A 22,986-nucleotide genomic window follows, 5' to 3' on the forward strand; every position below is an offset into this window, starting at 1 on the left:
AACAATAAAGAATACAACGGCCGAACAGCTTCGTTGTGCAAACTACCTGCACACAAACAAAGAATAAGATCCCACACAGAAGGAGGGAACAGGGCTGCCTAAGTATGATCCCCAATCAGAGACAACAATAGACAGCTGCCTCTGATTGGGAACCACACTCGGCCAGAAACAAAGAAATAAAGAACATAGAATGCCCACCCAAATCCCACCCTGACCAAACCAAAATAGAGACATAAAAAGGCTCTCTAAGGTCAGGGCGTGACAGGTAGGGCTGTTTGGTAAAAGACCAAGTCCATATTATGGCAAGAACAGCTGAAATAAGCAAAGAGAAATGACAGTCTATCATTACTTTAAGACATGCAGGTCAGTCAATACGGAAAATGTCAAGAACTTTCAAAGTTTCTTCAAGTGCAGTCGCAAAAACCATCAAGGACTGTGATGAAACTGGCTCTCATGAGGACCACCACAGGAGAGGAAGACCCAGAGAAACTTCTCCTAGAGAGGATAAGTTCATTAGAGTTACCCACCTCAAAAGTTGCAGCCCAAATAAATGCTTCACAGAGTTCAAGTAACAGACACATCTCAACATCACCTGTTCAGAGGCGACTGCGTGAATCAGGCCATCATGGTCAAATTGCTGCAAAGAAACTACTACTAAAAGACACCAATAAGAAGAGACTTGCTTGGGACCAGAAACACGAGCAATGGATATTAGACCAGTAGAAATCTGCCCTTTGGTCTGATGAGTCCAAATTTGAGATTTTTGGTTCCAACCTCCATGTCTTTGTAAGACGCAGAGTAGGTGAACGGATGGCCTCCGCATGTTTGGTTCCCACCATGAAGCATGGAGGAGGAGGTGTGATGGTGTGGGGGTGCTTTGCTGGTGACACTGTCTGTGATTTATTTAGAATTCAAGGCACACTTAACCAGCATGGCTACCACAGCATTCTGCAGCTGTACGCCATCCCATCTAGTTTGCGCTTAGTGGGACTATCATATGCTTTTTAACAAGACAATGACCCAACACACCTCCAGGCTGTGTAAGGGCTATTTGACCAAGAAGGAGAGTGATGGAGTGCTGCATCAGATGACCTGGCCTCCACAATCACCCGACCTCAACCCAGTTGAGATGGTTTGGGATGAGTTGGACCACAGAGTAAAGGAAAAGAAGCCAACAAGTGCTCAGCATATGTGGGAACTCCTTCAAGAATGTTGGAAAATGATTCCAGGTGAAGCTGGTTGAGAGAATGCCAAGTGTGAGCTGTCATCAAGGCAAAGGGTGGCTACTTTGAATCATCTAAAATTAAATGTATTTGTATTTGTTTAACACTTTTTTGTTTACTACATGATACCATGGGTTTACTACATGATACCATGGGGCGGCAGGTAGCTTAGTGGTTAGAGCGTTGGACTAGTAACCGAAAGGTTGCAAGATTGAATCCCTGAGCTGACAAGGAAAAATCTGTCGTTCTGCCCCTGAACAAGGCAGTTAACCCACTGTTCCTAGGCTGTCATTGAAAATAAGAATTTGTTCTTAACTGACTTGCCTAGTTAAATAAAGGTAAAATAAAAATACCATATGTGTAAATTCATCGTTTTCATGTCTTCACTATTATTTTACAATGCAGAAAATAGTCAAATAAGAAAAACCCTTGAATGTGTGTCCAAATTTTTGACCGGTACTGTATATTTATTTGTTTTTAAGCAAAGTGTAAGGAAGTTATACTCCAGTCTAGTAGGTGGCGGTAATGCATCATTTATTGGATGCCAACCGCGGTTAAACCTCATTGAAGAAGAAGAGATCGTAAACAGACGAGAAGCATCCATTATTGTCACGGAGAAGTCGTATTTCAGCAAAACACCATGGGGGCCGTTCTTGGACTGTGCTCCATGGCGAGTTGGGTAAGTATTTTCTTAATTAAAATAAAAGTGGACATCATATCCAGTTATAAAAAACAAAAGGGCCGAATCAACAATTTCTTCCGAGATAGCTTCGCTAGCTCAGTTGCTAACCTACTGTAGCAAATGCGCAACAACAAAGGCAAGCCAGGGTGGTTCCTCCCTGTTCAGCTGTCGGGATTGGCGCATTGCCTTTTTAATGAAATCAATTGGCCTGTGATAATATTTCCAAAACATGAACGCAAATTATTGAAAAAGTATTATTTTATTTGGCAAACAACCGTCATAACTATTTGGGGTTTGACAGTTCGACCCCGACCATGTTTTATTCAAATTAACGATTGCGCTCTCTCTACCGTCTACGTTTGACATTTTCGATACTACACAGCAATGTAGCCTTATGTGAAAGCTAACTAGATAGTTAGCCACTTTGTCATTGATAGCTAAGCTAACGTTAACTACCGGTACTTGGAAATATTGCAACACCGTCGCAGTCAAAGCAGAGTCAGATAACAGCTACAGCTATGACGTCTCCACTTAACGTTAGCCTAGTAGTGAATTGCGAAATGTGCGTCCTGAAAATAGACTAAGTTCATGTAGAGACAATAACAGGCATAGGTCTGTTTTTTTCTATTTGGTTATACTAATACTACTCCTGAAACCGTTTAAGCTGAAAGTGTAACGTTAGCTGTTTGGTCTTTCTCCTCCACATTGGTATCCACTTGATTAGGTTCGACACCAGCCATGGCCAGATCTCTATTGTTGGCAGGGATTTGGTTTCCATAATAGTTAGCAACTTGTCAAAAACAACAGTGTTGGTGTTATGTTAACCCTAGGTGGATTGATTAACTTTAATCAATGAATGATTAACCTGTTGACTTGGTTACATTATTCTATTTGTTCAACCATTCAGTGGTAGCTAGGCAGATGCATAATTCTGTCACCATCAGTTCAATGCTTGTATTATTAGCTAATTGATTAATAATGTTGTCTTCCCTGTAGATCCCCTGCCTGTGTGGCACTGCCCCCTGCCTGCTGTGCAGATGCTGCCCCAGTGGGAATAACTCCACTGTCACCCGACTTATCTATGCCTTCTTCCTCCTTCTGGGTGTGGGCATCGCATGCATCATGCTAATGCCAGGGATGGAAGAGCAACTCAAGAAGGTACCAAACTATGCTATATGTTTGATGTACAACATGTACACTTGAACCGATGCTCCTGGCACCTACTACCATACCCTGTTCAAAGGCACGTAAATCTTGTCTCGAGGCTTAAAAATCCTTCTTTAATCTGTCTCCTCCCCTTCATGTACACTGATTTGAAGGGGATTTAACAAGTGACCTCAATAAGGGATCATAGCTTTAACCTCGATTCACCTGGTCAGTGTGTCATGGAAAGAGCACATGTTCATAATGTTTTGTGCTCTGTGACCTCTAATTCTATCCTTTTTTTCTATTCACCTGACTAATTACCTGTGCATCTTGGCTCTTGCAGATTCCAGGATTCTGTGATGGGGGGATGGGTACATCAATCCCAGGCGTGGAGGGTCATGTCAACTGTGATGTCTTGGTTGGCTACAAGGCTGTGTACCGTGTCTGCTTCGGCATGGCCATGTTCTTCCTGCTCTTCTCCCTCCTTATGGTCAAGGTCAAGAGTAGCCAGGATCCTAGAGCTGCAGTACACAACGGGTAAAAATGGCACAGCAAGTCTTATTTATTATTATTATTATTTATAATCATAATAGGTAATGATGATATCAGTAAGCTTATATACTGCAAGGCAGGAAGATAATTAATAAATAAGGGTATCTGTTTATAAGGAAGTTAAAACAAAAGGTCAGACAGTTAAAATACTTATGCTTTCTTTTAGGTTTTGGTTCTTCAAGTTTGCTGCTGCGACTGCCATTACCACCGGTGCATTTTTCATTCCAGAGGGTGCCTTCACAACTGGTAACGCCCCTTTTCATTCGAATATATTTTTCTGTCTCATGGAAATATTAGCAGATCCTGCAGCTCTTTGAAAGTAGTTCACACATTGCCCTTCTCTCCCATAGTTTGGTTCTACATAGGAATGGCTGGAGCTTTTTGCTTCATCCTGATCCAGCTGGTCCTGCTGATTGACTTTGCCCACTCCTGGAATGAGTCCTGGGTGGAGAAAATGGAGGAGGGCAACTCTCGCTGCTGGTATGCAGGTATGGGACTCGATGTGAGCTTCTCTTTGAGAATACTTTGTGGAAATGGTGACGGGTTGAGTTAAAGCAGTCTTCAGCGTCTACTCTCCTCTAACCTCTGTCCCCATTGTCCAGAAATAACCATCAAGTGTCATTCCTCCCTTGCAGCTCTGCTGTCTGCTACAACCATCAACTACATCCTGTCCCTTGTGTCTCTGGTCATGTTCTACGTCTACTACACCCACACTGACGGCTGCACTGAGAACAAGGCCTTCATCACTGTCAACATGCTGCTGTGTGTGGGAGCCTCAGTCATGTCCATCCTGCCACAGATTCAGGTAAGGAAGTGCATTGGACCAGCATGTCACCTACACTCCATGTTGTATCCCTAAAACCTTCATGATGTTATATAATAAACATGTCATTATAATATGTTCTAAGACATTTACATGTCTGTGTTATCTCACCCCTTTTCTCAACAGGAGTCCCAGCCAAGGTCCGGGTTGCTGCAGTCTTCCATTGTGACTCTGTACACCATGTATCTCACCTGGTCTGCCATGACCAATGAGCCAGGTGAGGATTTTAATGAGCCAGTGTCTCCCTTTTCAATTCACCAATCAGTGGCTAGCTCTTCATCAAGACAACTTGAGTGAATCTATTGGTTTTTGCCATCCACAGACAGGAAATGCAACCCAAGCTTGCTGGGTATCATTGGCCTCAACAACACCACCCCAGCTGGCAAGGACCATCCTGTTGTTCAGTGGTGGGATGCCCAGGGCATTGTGGGGCTGGTCCTGTTCCTGATGTGTGTTCTATACTCAAGGTAGAAAACAGGTTAAACTCCAACTGTCTGCAGTTTCCTATAAGAAGGAACTGCTAATGTTATTTTATCATCAGATAGCCTAGTGGTTAGAGCGTTGGACTAGTAACCGAAAGGTTGCAAGATCGAATCCCCTAGCTGACAAGGTAAAAATATGTTGTTCTGCCACTGAACAAGGCAGTTAACCCACTGTTCCTAGGCCGTCATTGAAAATAAGAATTTGTTCTTAACTGACTTGCCTAGTTAAATAAAGGTAAAATATATATATATTTTTTTACCAGCTTCGTGTAGTTGCCATTGACCGTAACACTATCCATTCATTCCTCTAGCGTCCGCAATTCCTCCAACACCCAAGTGAACAAACTGACTCTGACCAGTGACGAGTCTGCACTGATCGAGGATGGCCCCCACCCTGAGAACTTTGACGTGGAAGATGGCGAAAACCGGGCCGTGGACAACGAGAAGGACGGAGTCACCTACAGCTACTCCTTCTTCCACTTCATGCTCTTCCTGGCCTCCCTCTACATCATGATGACCCTCACCAACTGGTACAGGTGTGTATCTCTCACTCTCCCTGGTTGATCTGGTCTTCTACATGAGAATTAGGCAATAATGAGTCTGCTGTATTGAATATTGTGAACATATACACAGGTCACTCATTTTAAAAGGTCTGTTTTTGATTTCCCCAGCCCCGACTCCAGCTATGAGACAATGACCAGCAAGTGGCCCTCTGTGTGGGTGAAGATCTCCTCCAGCTGGATCTGCATTGCCCTGTATGTGTGGACCCTGGCTGCCCCACTGGTCCTGGTCAATCGAGACTTTGACTGATGAGCTAAAGAATTAGAGGGGGGCGCAATCATTTGCTCATGATCGTGACTATTCAAAATTGTATAAGGTGAACAAGCTGTGTGTATTCCCCGTGGATAACCCACCCACCCTTTTTGTTTTTAACAAACGGCATGCATGCAAGTATTGAGTACATGTGTTATCCACTGTTTTTATCCTATTGTACAATTTAAAGAATGAAGATTACTTTTGCAGAGTTGGGGTTGTAAAGGTTGCTGGGGCTTGGGGAGATGGTCAGTGGTCAGTTAAAGAAGGGAGGACTGTTCCTCAACTGTAATCAGTTCTGGATAGGACATTCAGAAAGAACTTAATTTGTTGCAAAATGGGTAAGACTGCTTTGTTTATGCTACACTTTCCTTCACTTTAAGTTATGCATATGTAGAGGAAGTGCAGGGTTCCAGATATTAGCTAACAATGTTATCCTAGGTTCATTTCCATCAGTGAGCATGATATTATAGGCTAATCTACCATCATGTAAATCTTAATGTTGCTGTGGTTTCCTTTTCAGAATATCCGCCCCGATTGCTAACCTGCAGCTTTACCTTTTGAGCAACTTGCAATAGGTCAAATAAGACCTTCAGTTTTATGTACCTTGTGTTAACTAGTGCAAATCAAGTATCTTCTAAAGATAAAATACTGATGTTTAAACAGTGGACAAGTTATTTTGTAGATGCGTTAGCATAATTTAAGGTGTATTAAGTGTTTCTAGCAGACAAGATACATGTCAGAAAATGTCAACTCCCATTTCGCCAGAATAGTTTTTGCCCTTCGATATGTATTAAAGTGCATTGTAACCCAAGGCAAACCATGCTTTTTCTTGAATTTTGCCACTTCATTATACTGCATTCAGAATGAAAATACACTTTATTTGAATGTCATTGTGAAGCTTAACAGTGAATCTCACAGGATAGGCAAAATCAGACACCTTATGATACACACCAGACTGCAGTATTTGAAATGCTGAGCACTGTAGTTCTAGGACAAGGAAATATGCAGGCACTTGTTTTTTTCATTTAAAGATTGATGTGATCATTAACCTATCAATAATACAGTGAAACAAAATTGCAGCCTTTTTTTAAATCAGGGTTTACCTTCAACTGCTAGTGGAAATAGTGGAGAAACCATATCAACAGCTACATTATGGAATGTCTTACTTTTGACCTAAATGTACCAAAAGATACAAGGAAATAAATACAGTAAATCATTGCGTTTTTTCTGTTCCTTGGTTAAATCTCCAGCTGTGTCGAGTCAGTGGCGCTCCCTTCTGGGTTGAGTTCACACAGGTAGAAAAGCGTGGCCTCTGCTTCAGTCAGGGGCTCTAGGCGGATCAGGGAGCTCCGTGGAGGCTCCTCATCTGGCTCCAGGAGGTCTGTGGGTACCTCAGTGCTGGGCTGCAGCAGGCTGTCTCCCAGTTCTGTGGCTATGCTGCTGTCTGGCTCTGGGGCCAAAGGGGTGCAGCCATCCAGGAAGGCCAGCAGAGGGCAAGACGTGTACTGGACCAGCTGCTTGTCTGCAGAGACACCAGACTTGCCTCCTTTGGATAGCAGCCCTGCATTTCCTTTGGAACCACCACTCTCCTAAAGATTACATAATTGAGTGAAATTAATTCAGTAACAAAATAATTCAGACAGGAAGGCTTGACGTTGAGTAAAGAGAGGGGAAGCAGGTAAACAGAGCCTCACTATCGACTTGTGTATTGCCTGTTTGACAGGACTCACTTAAGCTGTGCAGATGCTGAAATCTTGCAAGTTCACAGGGCAATTTGAACTGAAAAACTGAAGAGGAATCATAGAACTGAGTAAAAGTAACATTTTGTATGAAATGTCATTAACATAAACATCTGTGGCCTATCAACTTCCCGGTTACATTTAAAAATGAAAAGCATACCTCTAAAATATCTGGATCAATGCTGAACTGCTTCCCGTACAACATAGCCTGAAAGTCTTCCAAACTGCAGTCAATGCTGTCCAAGTAGTCCATTAGCTCAACCCTGTTAAAACATGGATGCTTCTTATTAACTGTAAGCTGAAACAAATTCCATAGGCCTATATATCTTTAGTAATGCAAAAATGCTACCCAGTAATATGGGACATATTGTGAGAGCCTTTTCAAGTTCTTCAGGAACTACGGACCACGAAGGTAAAGGAAGTCAAGTCCACTTACTTTCCGAGGAGGTTGATATTCTGAGAAATAGCTCCACTCTCATTGAGGATTGAGTCCATCATCTTCATGGGATCCTCCAGGCTCAAGCCTGATGGTTTGTTGAGTTGCAAGACGCTGCTGGTTGGAAGGCTATCATATGTGCTTATGGTGGTCTCTTCTGGTTCGAATACCAAAGAGTTGGTCTGGCCTGGATTGTCAGCGCCATCTGTCTGTGACACAGTATTGCTGTCGAAGACCTCAACAATTTCTACATCCCCCCTAAGAATGAAGGAGAGGTGAACAGGCATGAGGATAGATGGCACAGACAGAAATATACATGAAATAAAAATGTAGATGTTGACTTACGATTGATCCATTATTGAGGGGCCCTCTGTGATCTCTGTATCGTCGTCAGTTACGTCACAGATGACAACATCATCAGTAAGATCAGCGTTCTTCAAACCACTGACAGAGGGCTGGGAGAGGGCTCAGAATATACATTTTTAGAATGCTTTTCATTGAAATAACATAAACTCATATTGGAAAATTCCCCCCTGACAATGTCAAGTTTCATTGACTCACAATTTAAGCAATTTTCCTGGGCAATGATCCTGCCTTTATCTTGTCAAGAAAAAAAGATATAGCTAGTGTATTTGCTAGTATCATTAGTGTGATGTCTGAATGGATGGACATCCCCATGTATACCTTACATAAGGAGGTAAATCCCTTCAGACCTCTACACATACTTTGTTGTGCTCCAGAGGAGGTTCATCGTAGATTTCATGGATGTATTTAGGCTTCTTTCCATTGTTGTTCAGTAGAATAGGTCTGAAAAATGGTGATCGAGAAGTAAAATGTATTAATGTTTCGTAATCGATGATGTCATTCGGTGGAAGAATTGTTATACTATGAAGGCTTACCGTTTGCGTTTTAAACCCATAATCCGGTTCTTCTGTACGAATGTGACAATGAATTGTATCAACTGCAATGAACAAAGACCACAACAAGCAAAGTTAGATTCAACTTTTATAGCCTTAAGGCCAATTATGCATTCAATGGTTAAGCTGTTTTATTGTGAGAAAATTGTTTCCAATTCAATTTCCACTGAATATGTGAAGTAATTTGGGGTGAAGAACGTTTTACTGCACCTTCTTAATGATTTGCTGCTGTTGGGAGTGCTTCTGTCTCAGGTCTGATATTTCCCTCCATAGACCTTCATTATCTCTGTAAACAGAAATTCAAGCATCAGCATAGTATCATCTCCAAACCAACATATCACTACTAATTTTATACCCCCATTTAATTGCCAGGGCATGGTAGTTTGCATACCTTTTCAATGTGTTGAGTCGGGAATCAATGCTTTCTTGTTTTCCATGAACATTCTGAACACTGGCCAAAATATTGGACAGGTCTTCCTGTTTGATCTTAGTATCCTCTGGTCTTGCATTAGAAACCTGAAGAAAAAAAATATGCCCATCACACAATGTCTACCTTATTCAGTTTGACCACTTACTGATATAGGTAATTTATGTGTTTACCATTATATGTTTGTTTCCCTATGATGGTCTCACCTTTCTTTTGATGTTTTCCAGCAAGTCATCCTGCCCATGTTTAAAGTAAGGATGCTGGAATTCAACTGGTCCATCACGCTCTTGCTTCACTATGCCTGTGTCAATGTGCATCACTTTGCGAAATCCATCTGCAGAGAGACCACCCATTAGACAGCTGCACAGGGGGCATTCCACTAGAACAGCTGAGCAGCTATGTTTACAGAATAGCTGACTTACACATATTTAGCTGTCTGACAAAGCTGGCCATGTTGTTGTGTTTGAAGAACTTGGGAAGGATCTCCTTGGCAAATCGCTGTTCGTTCATGACGAGGAAACTGTTACCCTCCTAGAAAACAAAACATTATTATAGTTATGAGACTGCAATGTCAACAACTACTTCCACTAAAGGGAATGTATTTGTGCTACATTTCAGGAACTAAACAGTGCATGGACTTTCTTGCCTGACGGAATGCTTATTGATGTGCTCTTATAAGGACACTAGCCAACATTCAAACAGATATTTCAAATAACACTAGCTAGCTATAACGTTAGCTTCTGGGGGGAGGGTTGTAGCGGAGGCTACTATGCAAGCTTTAGCAAACACGGACAACAATAGCACATTCTTTGACATCAGTAGCAAAACAAAATGATGCTTCTTGAAGCCTACCAGTGACACCTGCATTTAAGACTAGGAAGAAATACTATAACTCGGTCTATGAGGCAACAGATGATAAATCGCAAACGTTAGCTGGCTAACTCGTTCGTTTCACACCCTGCAGTGCTAGCGCTTACTCGCTAGCTAGCTCTGGTACGCTCAGCGGGGCAATTTAATTTACCTGACTCCAACAAATAAATTCATTCGTATCAGAATCCTCCACAAGAGTCCAAAGCTTGGTGAGGAAAGCTGGAACATTTGAGTTTTGTTTCATTTTGCAAACTGAAGGTGGAAAGATGCCTTTTTGGGATGAAAAAAGCAAGTCGCTGAGAAGAAAATAACGTCGTAAACATGCACACAACTTCCTGTTTGAAGAGCAGAAGCTGATTGGTTGAATGTTGATTTACGTAACTTGTATCACGTGTAACGTAGAAGCATGGCTCAATTAGCAATCTGCAAATTATTGCTGAAATATGTTACCAAATTTTTTTCTGTGAAATGCTTTCAGGTAACTGGAAATGTTTTCACATATATATTGATAGCTCTCGAGTCAGCTGGCATGAGAGGATGCTCATAACTAGGTATCCGTACGTACCTAGGTTTGTTTACGTTCGATTGATGAGTCATTATATCTATTGCCACTAGGTGTCAGCCTTAGATTATGTAAATTCCAGCCTAATGTGAATAATGGCACCGTAGTCCTTAGGATAACCTTGTCACCCCTCAAATTTAGTCACTACAGGTAGCATGTAATATTTTTAGGATAGTTTTCTACTTCAGATATTTCTCAAATTTCTGCTCCTATGTGTTAGTTTTCATCTTACAGTTTGCTTTCATTCACCTATTTACTGCATAAGGGTCTAACACAAATACAAGTATAACAATTATCAAAGTACTGAAGTGAAATGAAGGTTACATTTTCAATTGATCTGAATCATTCATTACATTTCTGTAATATCTGTAATATTTGCAATGTTCAGGACAAATGTCCTGAAAAGAATGGAAAGAAAAAAACGATTTGCTTTCATAGCCATCTCGGTGGAAAAAGCCACAAAAGATAGTTTAGGGGTTAAGTAAAACCGTTTCCCCCCACAGGTTGAGAGGACTACTGTTGACTACCTACCTGCTAGAGTGCAGCTAGAGAACAGCAGAAACAATGTGTGGGGGTTGATTGGCCGTAACTCCCTGCTTTGTGAAACAGATAAGTAAGGATGTAATTTATTCCCAATAGAGGGCATTTCTCATTTGACATTAAAAGTACACTATTGTGATCTAGGTAACTTTTCATTCGATTGGTATATTTTGCATTCTTCAGAGGGATTCATGCAAATGTTTAAAAATCACCAAACACTGCACAAGAAGAACATTTAATGATATACTGTATTTATCAAACACACATACATACACTTAATTTCTGTGGCTTAACAACATACACTAAGTAGGCTAACATACTACACAGAGTGGGGCACGTTTTGCAGAAAGATCTATGTTGCCAACAGTGCATGCCTCTTCTACTCAGACATCATAACAAAATGAGGTTGACAAGTGCACAGCTAATTGGGACAGACAGTAATATTACATCAAAAGACGTCATGAAGTCCTTTTAAATGGCACTAATTAGGACATTCTTTGATTCTGAGACAGCGAGATTATAGGAAAGGCAAAAATCACAGCACATTAAAGTAAGACAGGTGACATTCTGCCTTTCATTGTATAGTACAGGGAAGTAAGCTCAGTGCCATATTTACAATTGTTCTGGATAGAAGTAAAATACTGCTTGAGCCTTGAACATTAATATATTTAAACAGTATGGTGCTGCTGTAATGTAAGTTGCTTCTTATTATATTTGACAATAGCCATGCCACAGTTGAAAAACATCCAAATGCTGGAGAGTAGGTGTAGCAACAGCAAATACAGTATGTATTGCTAAATCTGAAGGGGACTTACAGTATGTCTCACTTGGTGGCAGCATTGTTAAAGGGCTAATTCAGAAGATTAATTTGGTTTGACTTTGGGTTTGGTGAATGTCATGAGTCTTTGACATACTGGCCAATCAGAAGTGACACCCTTCTTATCTGACCCTTCCTATCTGACTTGTAAGGAGTTAATGCCATAGGAAAATATAGAATTTGCTGTGAACTGATCCATGTAGGGCTGCTTACAGTGTTCCAAAAAGAGATGGCTACTGTATATGACTTGGCCTACATTAATATGTTTTACAGCGACTTTAATTCAGGCCTGTGTTAATATGAAGAGTTTCATACCAAAATGCTATATATCAATTTTCAGAAATGTTGGTAAATGAGCTTTTATTGTTTAAAGACATTTTGAAAGAGATTGGTGAGTTTTTTTTCTCCAAGATCTAATCATGGCATGGGGTTGTTCAATGACAGAAATATATTTGTTTAAAATATATATGATATATATATATATATATATATATATATATATATATATATATATATATATATATATATATATGAAATGATGGTTTCATTTCAGAAAGACAAATAATCATGTTTTTTTGCAAAATTCTATATATCCACCTCATTCTCAGAGAAAGAAGTAGTACTGCTAGGTTTTACACAGTCAAATGTAACAAATAACTACATCTTTAATAAAGACATTTACAAATTCTACATTTGTGACATCGACATTTATTTAATAAAAAATAAAAATCAATAAATTAATTTGAAATTTACATTTGACATTTTAGTCATTCATCAAATCCTCTTATCGGGAGCGATTTACAGTAAGTGCATTCAACTTAAGAAGATGGCTAGGTGAGACAACCACATATCACAGTCAAATATACAGCAATACGAACATTCCATTCCAACTAAACAATGGATATATAGCATTTTGTAAAAAAAAAAAAAAAAACATTTTCATAAACATCTAAAATCTATGAATAAAAAGTCTGAGAACAGTAAACACGTGAACAATTTGTGGAAGTAGCGTTTTGGAAATGAAATCTTCATCTGTAACCTTGTGGAGGACAAAAGCACTGTTAAGGTTAAAGTTTTACCAAAGCATCCCTTAATCATGCCCATTCTTTGGATCAGATCCAGGGTGTTCAGGTAGTGGTTGTGAAGCTGCATACTCACTCTCCCTTTTTGCAGCAGCAGCAGAGTTGGAACAAAAACTTTGGAATGAATTTACATTTTCCATTGGATGTAGAACTTGGGCCCGCGTTTTATAGTTGTTGTTCTCATTATTCGATGAATCTTGAAGTCTTAACAGAAAAGAACCAAAGTAAAATATATTAGTGCTGATCTCAGCAGATTTAGTTTTTACTTAATGAATAAATAAGTTCTGAGTTTGCCATGCAGGTATTAGACTTCCTTCAGACTGCCAAACGAGTGGTTTACATCTTTGATTCAGTGTTACCGAGCGGGAATGCCTCTGTATATTAATTAATGCTGCATTTCCAAATTACACCACACAAATTGAATGATCTCACCAAATAAATTGTTATTTTTAAGACCTATGTATTAAAGAGCAAAAATAAAACACACCTTCTCAGTTGGATGTTAGAGACAAACATTAAAATGTTTTTCTTTACTTTGAGGAAGTTCTTTGTAAAAAGAGTATTATATCCATTTATTTACTTTTAGCTGAGTGAGACTTGGAAATGATATGGCTACTTACAAGCCAGAACCCATAAAAGACATGTATGCACATTTCACATTAGTGTTAAGTCCTGGGTCAAGAATAAATGGGTTACAGCATGGAGGGGGCATTTAGGTCAATAGGGGCTGGGATGTGGAACATCCTAGGCACTTCATTTAGTGAATTTGTTTTAATTAACTTTGTCCTCAGATTGATGACATACCGTATAGGCCTAGTAAAATTGTTGACAGAATTCAGAAACCTGGCCATTACTTACCCATCAGCCATCATTTTCTTTAGGGAACAATGATGTCTTTATACTTTATACTTTACCTTTATTTAACTAGGCAAGTCAGTTAAGAACAAACTCTTATTTACAACGACGGCCTAGGAACAGTGGGTTAACTGCCTTGTTCAGGGGCAGAATGACAAGTTTTTACCTTATCAGCTCGGGGATTCAAACTAGCAACCTTTCAGTTACTGGCCCAACGCTCTAACCACTAGGCTACCTGCCGAAATCTAAAATCTTTTGCTTTGTCCAAATGGTCTTATTTCGTATTTTTCCTCCATCCTCCACCAGCTGATGCCAATGATATACACTAGATCACTAGACACTTAAAAAAAAGTTGAAATAGCGACATTTGATTGGTTGATTTCGAAAACCTCAACAATCATGGGACTATTTTGAAGGGGAAGAAAACTTCACTTTTAAATTTCGGAAAAGGCTGTTTGAAACATATACCTCAGTGATATGAAACCAATATTTAATTTCAAAATGCGTTAAAATTAGCTTAAGTTTAGCTTTAAGGTAAGGGTCAGTTTTAGATTTTGATGTCCTTATAGACTTTTGTTGTCTGTTTACTTGACTGGTAGCACTTTAATTGACCACAGACGTCGTAACACATTATTACTGTACATGGTCATAACCATGTCATAAAATGCCACAACAGCTGACATAACTTGTCATAACTTGTCATAATATGGCCATAACACTGCCATGACTCATATATTTACACCTGTTGTGACATATATTGCATTATTTTATGGCTGGTTATGACACCTACATAAGAGTGTCAAAACCCACATTTATTCAAATGTGTTTTTTCCCTGCCAAGAAGTTTCCTTTCATTTGAAAGTTTGTTTCTTAAGTCCTTTGTTGTTGTTGTAGTAATTCATTCTGTTTACATATTTTAAATAACTTGAAGAAAATACACTTTATGACACTGTCATGAAGCATTATGACCATCCTATGTCACTTTACTTGGACTAAGAAAATGCACCTTATGATACTGTCAAGAAGCATTATGACCATCATAATCATTTTAGCCAGATAGGCCTATCACGTACATGCCCTTATGTCATTCATCAATCAAAAAGTGAGTGTCTTGTCCTGCTCCTGAAATCTGCTCCTACATTGATCCCTGTCATCATCAACAGAGCGTTGGGGTAGGGGCATGTCTGACATCAATTTATGCGCAATTACAATGATCATTTAATACGGTAAATTTTAGAAAATGTTATATAACATAAACATAATGTTGACATGTAGACTATGGTGTAATGGAATGTTTTGCCTTGTGTGGTAGGTTTTGACACTCTTATGTAGGTGTCATAACCAGCCATGAGATAATACAATATATGTCATGACAGTGTTATGACCATATTATGACATGTTATAACACATAATGTCAGCTGTTATGACATATTATGACATGGTTATGACCATGTCATAAAGTGTTATGACCCTGGGTGTCAAGTAAAGTGTTACCAGACAGGTATTCACCAGTGAATTTGATAGCTAGTACTGACATTAATTACAGTAAAGTAAAACTAGTGCCGGCCAGCTATTAAGATGAACAGTTAAACTTTCAGCAGCCTTCACTTGTCCCATTTGCTCATTTGACGTACGTTTTGTTTCATCATACAAACAATTCTAGGTTGTGCTTGTCTTTTACTTGTGGATGGAAGAACAAACTGCCTGTTGTGGCCTCCCAACCGGTTCGTAACCAACCTGGGTTAAAGTGATGCTCAGGAACTTTTGTATAATTTCATCCAGTAGTTTTGAAAGTGGTGCTCACATGCCAAAACGTGCCCCCCCGCTTTTTGTGTACTATGTCATCCATTTGTGTACTACGTTATCCATTTCGTATGATATGTTACGTCCGACAATTTTTTTATATACAGTACCAGTCAAAGGTTTGGACACACCTACTTATTCCAAGGTTTTTCTTTATTTTTACTATTTTCTACATTGTAGGATAATAGTGAAGACATCAAAACTATGAAAGAACACAAATTGAATCATGTAGTAACCAAAAAAGTGTTAAACAAATCAAAATATATAGATTTTAGATTCCTCAAAGTAGCCACCCTTTGCCTTGATGATATCTTTGCACATCTCAACCAGCTTCAACTGGAATACTTTTCCAACAGTCTTGAAGGAGTTCCCACATATGCTGAGCACTTGTTGGATGCTTTTCCTTCACTCTGCGGTCCAACTCATCCCAAACCATCTCAATTGGGTTGAGGTCGGGTGATTGTGGAGGCCAGGTCATCTGATGCAGCACTCCTGTCGATGACAATAGGGGCGTGATCCCCCCCCTGTTTCCTGTATTCAACGATTAGCTTCTTGATTTTGATGACGTTGAGGGAGATGCCGTTTTTTGTTTACCCCTGCACAACGTCTGTTTGAGCCTTTAACGGATGGAAACTACAAGTGTAACGTCCTGACCAGAGTTCTTATGTGTTTTGCTTGTTTAGTGTTGGTCAGGACGTGAGCTGGGTGGGAATTCTATGTTGTGTGTCTAGTTCGTCTGTTTCTATGTTCAGCCTGATATGGTTCTCAATCAGAGACAGCTGTCAATCGTTGTCCCTGATTGAGAATCATATATAGGTGGCTTGTTTTGTGTTGGGGATTGTGGGTGGTTATTTCCTGTCTCTGTGTTTGTGTTCTGCACCAGCTAGGACTGTGACGGTATGTTCTTTTGTTATTTTGTATAGTGTATTGTTTTGTGTTAATTAAATTCATTATGGAAAATTACCACGCTGCGTATTGGTCCTCTGATCCTTCTCGCCTCTCCTCGTCTGAGGAGGAGGACGAAGTAGACTGCCGTTACAACAAGTGTAATGGCTGCGCTCAATGCAATGGCACTTATAAATGTAGATTTTTCAAACACCCCCAAACAGGGAAACAGATCACAATCAAAGGTGTTATCACATGCTGGAAGCGAACCACTCGATTTCGTCCCTACGTTATATCGGCATCAAACACGTCACCTTCCCTAGGAGAGGCGGTGACCTTGACAATGTATTGTTAAAACAAGAGGCTACCTGTATCTTTAATTTAAAGACCCTTGCTCCCTTTGGTCTCAACGTAGGCTTTGATCTGAAGCCATTCTTATGATTATTGTGATTTTGCTATTCATTGTAAATGTTTGTAGGGCTATGTAGCCAAATTGTATCTATGATTGTATACTATCCATTTATGTTTTTAAATGTTCTATTTATATCTGTAAATTAACCAATGATATCAAGCCACACCTGGCCATGATTACAGACTACAGATTACAGTGTGTATCCTTTGACACTATATAAACTAGTGACCCACAGTGTTGGTCATTATACCCTGATGAAAACAGCTTGTCTGGCCAAACGTTGGTTATTAGGTTATTAAATGATTGCATCGGAGTGTGCGGCTCTCCTTTTCTTTTTCAAGAGGCTGTTTTCCTAGCACCACTCTGCCAGGGCTCTAACCTCCTCCCTGAAGGCTGTCTCATCGCTGTCGGTGATCAGGCCCACCCCCTTTGTGTCATCTGAAAACTTTATGATGGTGTTGGAGTTGTGAGTGGCCACACAGTCATGGGTGTACAGGGAGTACAGGAGGGGGCTGAGCATGCACTCCTGGGGGGCTCCCGTGTTGAAGGTCAGTGTGGCGGAGGTGTTGTTGCCTACTCTCACCACCTGGGGTCTGCCTATCAGGAAGTAGACAAATGTATGCTCTCACTGCTAAGTCACTCTGAATAAGAGCTTCTGCTAAATGACTAAAATGTCAAATATAAATGTAAGTCCAGGATCCAGTTGCAGAGGGAGGCGTTCACACCCAGGTTCTTGAGCTTAATGTCGAACTTAGAGGGGATCATGGTGTTGAACCCTGAGCTGTAGTCAATGAACAGCATTCTCACATAGGTGTTCCTTCTGTCTAGGTGGGATAGGGCAGTGTGTAGAGCAATGGCGATTGCGTCATTCATGGATCTGTTGGGACGGTATGCAAATTGGAGTGGGTCCAGGGTGTCAGGTAAGCTGATGTGGTCCTTGACCAGCCTCTCGAAGCACTTTATGACGACAGAAGTGAGTGCTACGGGGGGATAGTAATTTAGGCAAGTTACATTAGTTTGCTTGTGTACATGGACAATGGTGGACATCTTGAAGCATGTGGGGATCATAGACTGGGACAAGGAGAGGTTGAATATGTCCGTGAACATACAAGTAGCTAGTAGGCCTATGACTGTCAAATGTGATTGTGTATGTAGTAGTATTTATGTATTTGACAACTGCTGATTTAGTAGAAAGGGCTTTATAGCTATATAAAATGTATTGACATTTGTTTGTATGTGTCTCTACAAGACAGGGCCACTATTTCTTCCTTGGAAGGCCTGTCCGCTCCAAGACCTATCCATCAACATTGACTACTCCATTGTGTCCCAGACTGCAAAGAACCACGGTGTGACCTTGGACAACACCCTGTCGTGTAGTTCAGAGCCGAACCAATGGTGCTACAATGCATAGACTACTACTGCTGCAACTCACACTGATTCACAGGTAAGTTGTACCTGTATATTTGTATTAATTTATTAATCTCAGGCTCTGCCCTCTCTTTGTTGGCATCATAACTGGCATGTACCTGGCTCTCTGTGAGCCAGTCATATTGAGCACACTGAGGACACAATTGTTTACAGATGGTCTCACACATTGTATGACTCACAAATGTGATCTCTTGTAATTATTGTGGTTTGATAAAGGACAAAATATAAAAATGGTTATTTTGTTATGTCAAACATTATTCTTTCTCACAATTTATTTGCTGCGGGAATAAAGACAGACACAAATCCAGGTTTGCATCTGTTTTGTATTCAGGTTATAGCCTGTTAATTCAGGTTTTCTACTTTCCCACCATCTGTGTGAGGTGACATCATTTTATGTACAACGATACCATACCTGTGACATCACTTTATAATAATGATATCAAGCTTTTTTAGAAAACAACTAATCCCTCCATAAAATCATTAGCAGTAGAGCAGGGATAAAAACGGGATGGGGCACAGATGGCTTTGTTCTAACTAGACATCTACTGTATAGTTCATTACTTGACTAACACCTCCACATCCTTGGGGTTAGCTCCACGTCCTATGTCTGAAAATACTGCTCAATCTTCAACTCGTTGCACTTCCTCACCATGTCTTCCCTGATTGACCTTTCGGTAATTAAATCAAGCAATTTGGCCTGCATGTCGGCTGCTCTATCCCTGTGTGACACTTTTACTCTTGCATGCCAAGAGTAATAAAAGTATATATATATATATATATATATATATATATATATATATATATATATATATATATATATATATATAAATAAACAAAGCCTCCAGACTTTCAGAACCACCTGGCACACATGATTATGTGTACCGGTATGAAAATTTTCTTGTACTTTATTACTCAGAAAACACTTATAGCTGTGTCACTAGGCCACGGTGACACAGAGCACAGCCCATTAGGCATTTTCACCCAGGAGTGAACTACAACATGAGGTGAGGAGACGGGTCACTGAAGGGTAACAGAGATTTGGCCTTTGGCCCAGTCAAGGCGATTAGGACACACCTTTTTGTCTGATGGTTGAATATCTTCAAGAGTGGTTTTAGAAAGGTGGACAGCAGTTTTCTTCTGTACATAAGGTGAGGTAGATTTCCAGCAAGCTGTGATTTTCCAGTTGTCCCTCATTGTGTTGATATGGGATAATACAGTGCATCTCATTTTTATACAAACGAGCAGTACATAGACTAGGAAATACATAGGAAATACTTTCACTGTGCCTGCTGCCAGATGCCTGCTGGACTTCTGCATATTCAGCACTTTAGAGGCTATTCAAAAAAAATGGAGGCACTAATGCTTCTTGAAGCCACTATCATCCCAAGAGTTTGGGCAAAACCTTAATGGCTTTCCCTCTCACTCTTGGAGATAAACAGCACATGTCTGACAGTGATTTCAACGCACTGAAGCATATTTCCAGCATAGAGCATTTCCACATACCTGTGGTGACGTGCACAAGTTCAGTTTGCGATGCTTGTTTTTCTGGCAGCTATGAGGTCTGTGCAGGGCTATAAGACTCTTGGACTGACTCCAGTAGTCCTGTTGCGAAGAACAGAAGCAGTACTACCACGTCACCGGCAGCTGCTCTCTCTCTCTCTCTCTCTCTCTCTCTCTCTCTCTCTCTCTCTCTCTCTCTCTCTCTCTCTCTCTCTCTCTCTCTCTCTCTCTCTCTCTCTCTCTCAATGTGATTTAATGGCATGAACAACAAGGTGATACACACAATAATGAAAACAGTAGTAGCTAAAATACTTAAAAGAAAATATTATATATATTATATATATAAGAAATAAATATCTAATACAAAAATGTAATAATGGTCAATGTTCAGAATCTAATCCATGACACAAAATGAAAAGTTATAATAAATACAATTTTAAAAAAGGAAGTAAAAATTAAAATGATTTTGGTATTCATGTTGTCTATATACTATAGTTATAATGCATGCTTTTTATGTTTCCTCCCTTATCTTTTTGCAAGCTGTGTTTTGTGCTGTCAACGCTATCACAACAGATAGCGTTGTTCGATTGTTCTGTCAAATTTGTAGACATTTGTAGACATTTTAAGTAATCTATATTTGGGGCAGAAGGACACTCTAAGTAATCTATATTTGGGGTAGAAGGACTCTCTTAGTAATCTATCCATCTAGGACTTCCTGATCCCTTTGAGAGAATATATTCAATTTCATTTTAAGTGGTCGTTATTACAGTGTAATTACATGTGTAATTACACTAACAGATATTGTAGTTAATTGTAATAATGCATCGTTACACAGTAATAACAACATGTAACTGATTGTAATTGGAGTGTGGCGAAGTCAGGTAGGAGACCTGCGCCAACTTCCCGAGCTTACCGTGGAGAGCGAAACGAGGAGGAGAACGAACGTTACAGGAATGTTCGAGGTCGTCATTATTATTTTGAGCGTGTTGCGTAGATAGGTAGATCTTGACATAATGCCTTAATTCCTGGGATAAATAAATAATTGCACCAATGCATCGAATCCAAAAGTGAGAATCTTCCTTAACAGTGAAACCCTTTCAGGGTTACATGATGGAATAAGAGTTTGTCTTATGACCATTTTAAGTGCATTTATAAACCATTATTCAACCAAGCTTAATAGGCTTACAATTTGTCCAGCACAAATAACTATATCACAATTTTAACCATAGCTGCATGTTTACACACATTAATGTAAGTACATTTAGTTCCGAGTGGAAAAAGTTGCATTCTCTGCATGGTTCTCTTTATGGTTGTGCTCTGTATTTACAAATCAGTATTTGCATAATGTAGTTTTCAGTACGGTAAGGAGTTGGCAAACTCGACTTTCCAGCTAACATGAGCCATTGTAAACTGATAGTTGAAAAATAACGAGACAATAACTGGAACTCAGCTAGCTAACTAGCTAGTCACCTAGCTAGGTAGTTGGGGGCTACAGATGGGCTAGCAAACATTAGCTAGCTAGCTACAGTACGTCTATTTTTGCATACATGTATGCTGCACAGTGGCGGTGGACGAAGATTGGTTAAGTTAAAATACTGTGAGATAATTGTCGCTATTTTTATAAATGGAACAGATTAGCTATCTATCCAACATTGCAATAATAGCTAGCTGGCTAAATGTACACAGAACGAAAATACTGTATAAACACAACATGTAAAGTGTTGGTCCCATGTTTCATGAGCTGAAATAAAAGATCCCAGAAATGTTCGATACTCACAAAAAGCTTATTTCTCTCAAATGTTGTGCACAAATCTGTTTACATCCCTGTTAGTGAGCATTTCTCCTTTGCCTAGATAATCCATACCACTGACAGATGTGGCATATCAAGAAGATGATTAAACAGCATGGTAATTACACAGGTGCATCTTGTGCTGGGGACAATAACAGGCCACTCTTAATTTGTAGTTCTGTCAGACAACACAATGTCACAGATGTCTCAAGTTTTGAGGGAGCATGCAATTGGCATGCTGACTGCAGGAATGTCCACCAGAGTTGTTGCCAGATAATTTAATGTGCATTTCTCTACCACAAGTCATTTGCTGCAGTCAATGTTGTTAACAAACTGCCCCATGGTGGCGGTGGGGTTATGGTATGGGCAGGCATAAGCTATGGACAACGAACACGATTGCATTTTATAGATGGCAATTTGAATGCACAGAGATACAGCCATTGAAGAGGAGTAGGACAAAATTCCACAGGCCACAATCAACAGACTGATCAACTATATTCGAAGGAGATGTGTCGTGCTGCAAATGGTGGTCACACCAGATACTGACAGGTTTTCTGATCCACGCCTCTACCTTATTTTTTAAGGTATCTGTAACCAACAGATGCATATATATATTTCCAGTCATGTGAAATCCATAGATCAGGGCCTAATGAATGTATTTCAATTGACTGATTTCCTTATATGACCTGTAACTCAGAGAAGAAAAAGACATACAAATACATGGCTCTGGATAGCATACAGTTCAGCTACAACCAAAGGCAATGTAGCTTTGTAGCTAGCTGGCATTTCTTCCATGAACGAAGACAACTAGTTAGCTACAAACCTAGTGAAATGGAGGCTTGATAACAAGAGAGTAGTGTTGACAATTTTATAGAAAGGTTAGGAAACGGAGTCTATTAATTATTCATTAGACAATCTAGCAAGTCCAGCGGTAGTCTGCAAATGGTTTCCTATGCATTCCTATGTGTTCTTGAGTCCAGCTTTCTGGCGCTCGTAACCTGGATCTACCAGAACGGGTTTGTTTACAAACATTCTGATTTGGCCTGTTTTTAATTGGCTTACGCTTATTATGTGGTTTGTGCAGGCTGAAATATGGTGCGTTGGGATGCTATCGGAAACTTTAACATTTGTAACAAGCATTGTAACTACCATTCGTTGTTACACCCCTGTAATTACAGACTGCAATTACCACCAGATACA

General features: G+C 39.9%; 2 protein-coding genes across 2 annotated transcripts; one reads left to right on the forward strand and one right to left on the reverse strand.

Moving 5' to 3' along the window:
* The first annotated feature begins 1,773 nt into the window (after window positions 1–1,773).
* serinc1 (serine incorporator 1) lies at window positions 1,774–6,942 on the forward strand. Its single transcript, XM_038963103.1, has 10 exons — window positions 1,774–1,902; window positions 2,902–3,063; window positions 3,395–3,588; window positions 3,770–3,849; window positions 3,954–4,091; window positions 4,239–4,408; window positions 4,553–4,643; window positions 4,749–4,893; window positions 5,220–5,444; window positions 5,580–6,942. Exons 1-10 carry the CDS (start codon window positions 1,864–1,866, stop codon window positions 5,716–5,718), a joined length of 1,383 nt encoding a protein of 460 aa, XP_038819031.1. The 5' UTR covers window positions 1,774–1,863; the 3' UTR covers window positions 5,719–6,942.
* On the reverse strand, window positions 6,582–10,445 carry LOC120019701 (heat shock factor protein 2-like). The gene is made up of 11 exons (XM_038963102.1): window positions 10,265–10,445; window positions 9,666–9,774; window positions 9,450–9,577; window positions 9,208–9,332; window positions 9,027–9,102; window positions 8,799–8,860; window positions 8,625–8,706; window positions 8,245–8,354; window positions 7,900–8,157; window positions 7,624–7,726; window positions 6,582–7,313 (listed from the first exon to the last, which is right to left on the reverse strand). Exons 1-11 carry the CDS (start codon window positions 10,355–10,357, stop codon window positions 6,963–6,965), a joined length of 1,497 nt encoding a protein of 498 aa, XP_038819030.1. The 5' UTR covers window positions 10,358–10,445; the 3' UTR covers window positions 6,582–6,962.
* Window positions 10,446–22,986: the final 12,541 nt, after the last annotated feature.

This window comes from Salvelinus namaycush, chromosome 24 (assembly GCF_016432855.1).
Source record: "Salvelinus namaycush isolate Seneca chromosome 24, SaNama_1.0, whole genome shotgun sequence".
NCBI lineage: Eukaryota > Metazoa > Chordata > Actinopteri > Salmoniformes > Salmonidae > Salvelinus > Salvelinus namaycush.

What these genes read in the sequence shown, in the direction of transcription:
- serinc1 (XM_038963103.1), top strand. Translation starts at nt 1,864, where the DNA reads ATGGGGGCCGTTCTTGGACTGTGCTCCATGGCGAGTTGG. An exon ending in AGAGCTGCAGTACACAACGG is followed by an intron (nt 3,589 to 3,769) that starts GTAAAAATGGCA and finishes GCTTTCTTTTAG; the next exon opens with GTTTTGGTTCTTCAAGTTTG. An exon ending in CCATCCTGCCACAGATTCAG is followed by an intron (nt 4,409 to 4,552) that starts GTAAGGAAGTGC and finishes TTTTCTCAACAG; the next exon opens with GAGTCCCAGCCAAGGTCCGG.
- LOC120019701 (XM_038963102.1), bottom strand. Translation starts at nt 10,357, where the DNA reads ATGAAACAAAACTCAAATGTTCCAGCTTTCCTCACCAAGCTTTGGACT. An exon ending in TGTCAGACAGCTAAATATGT is followed by an intron (nt 9,578 to 9,665) that starts GTAAGTCAGCTA and finishes GTCTCTCTGCAG; the next exon opens with ATGGATTTCGCAAAGTGATG. An exon ending in CTCCTCTGGAGCACAACAAA is followed by an intron (nt 8,355 to 8,624) that starts GTATGTGTAGAG and finishes GCCCTCTCCCAG; the next exon opens with CCCTCTGTCAGTGGTTTGAA.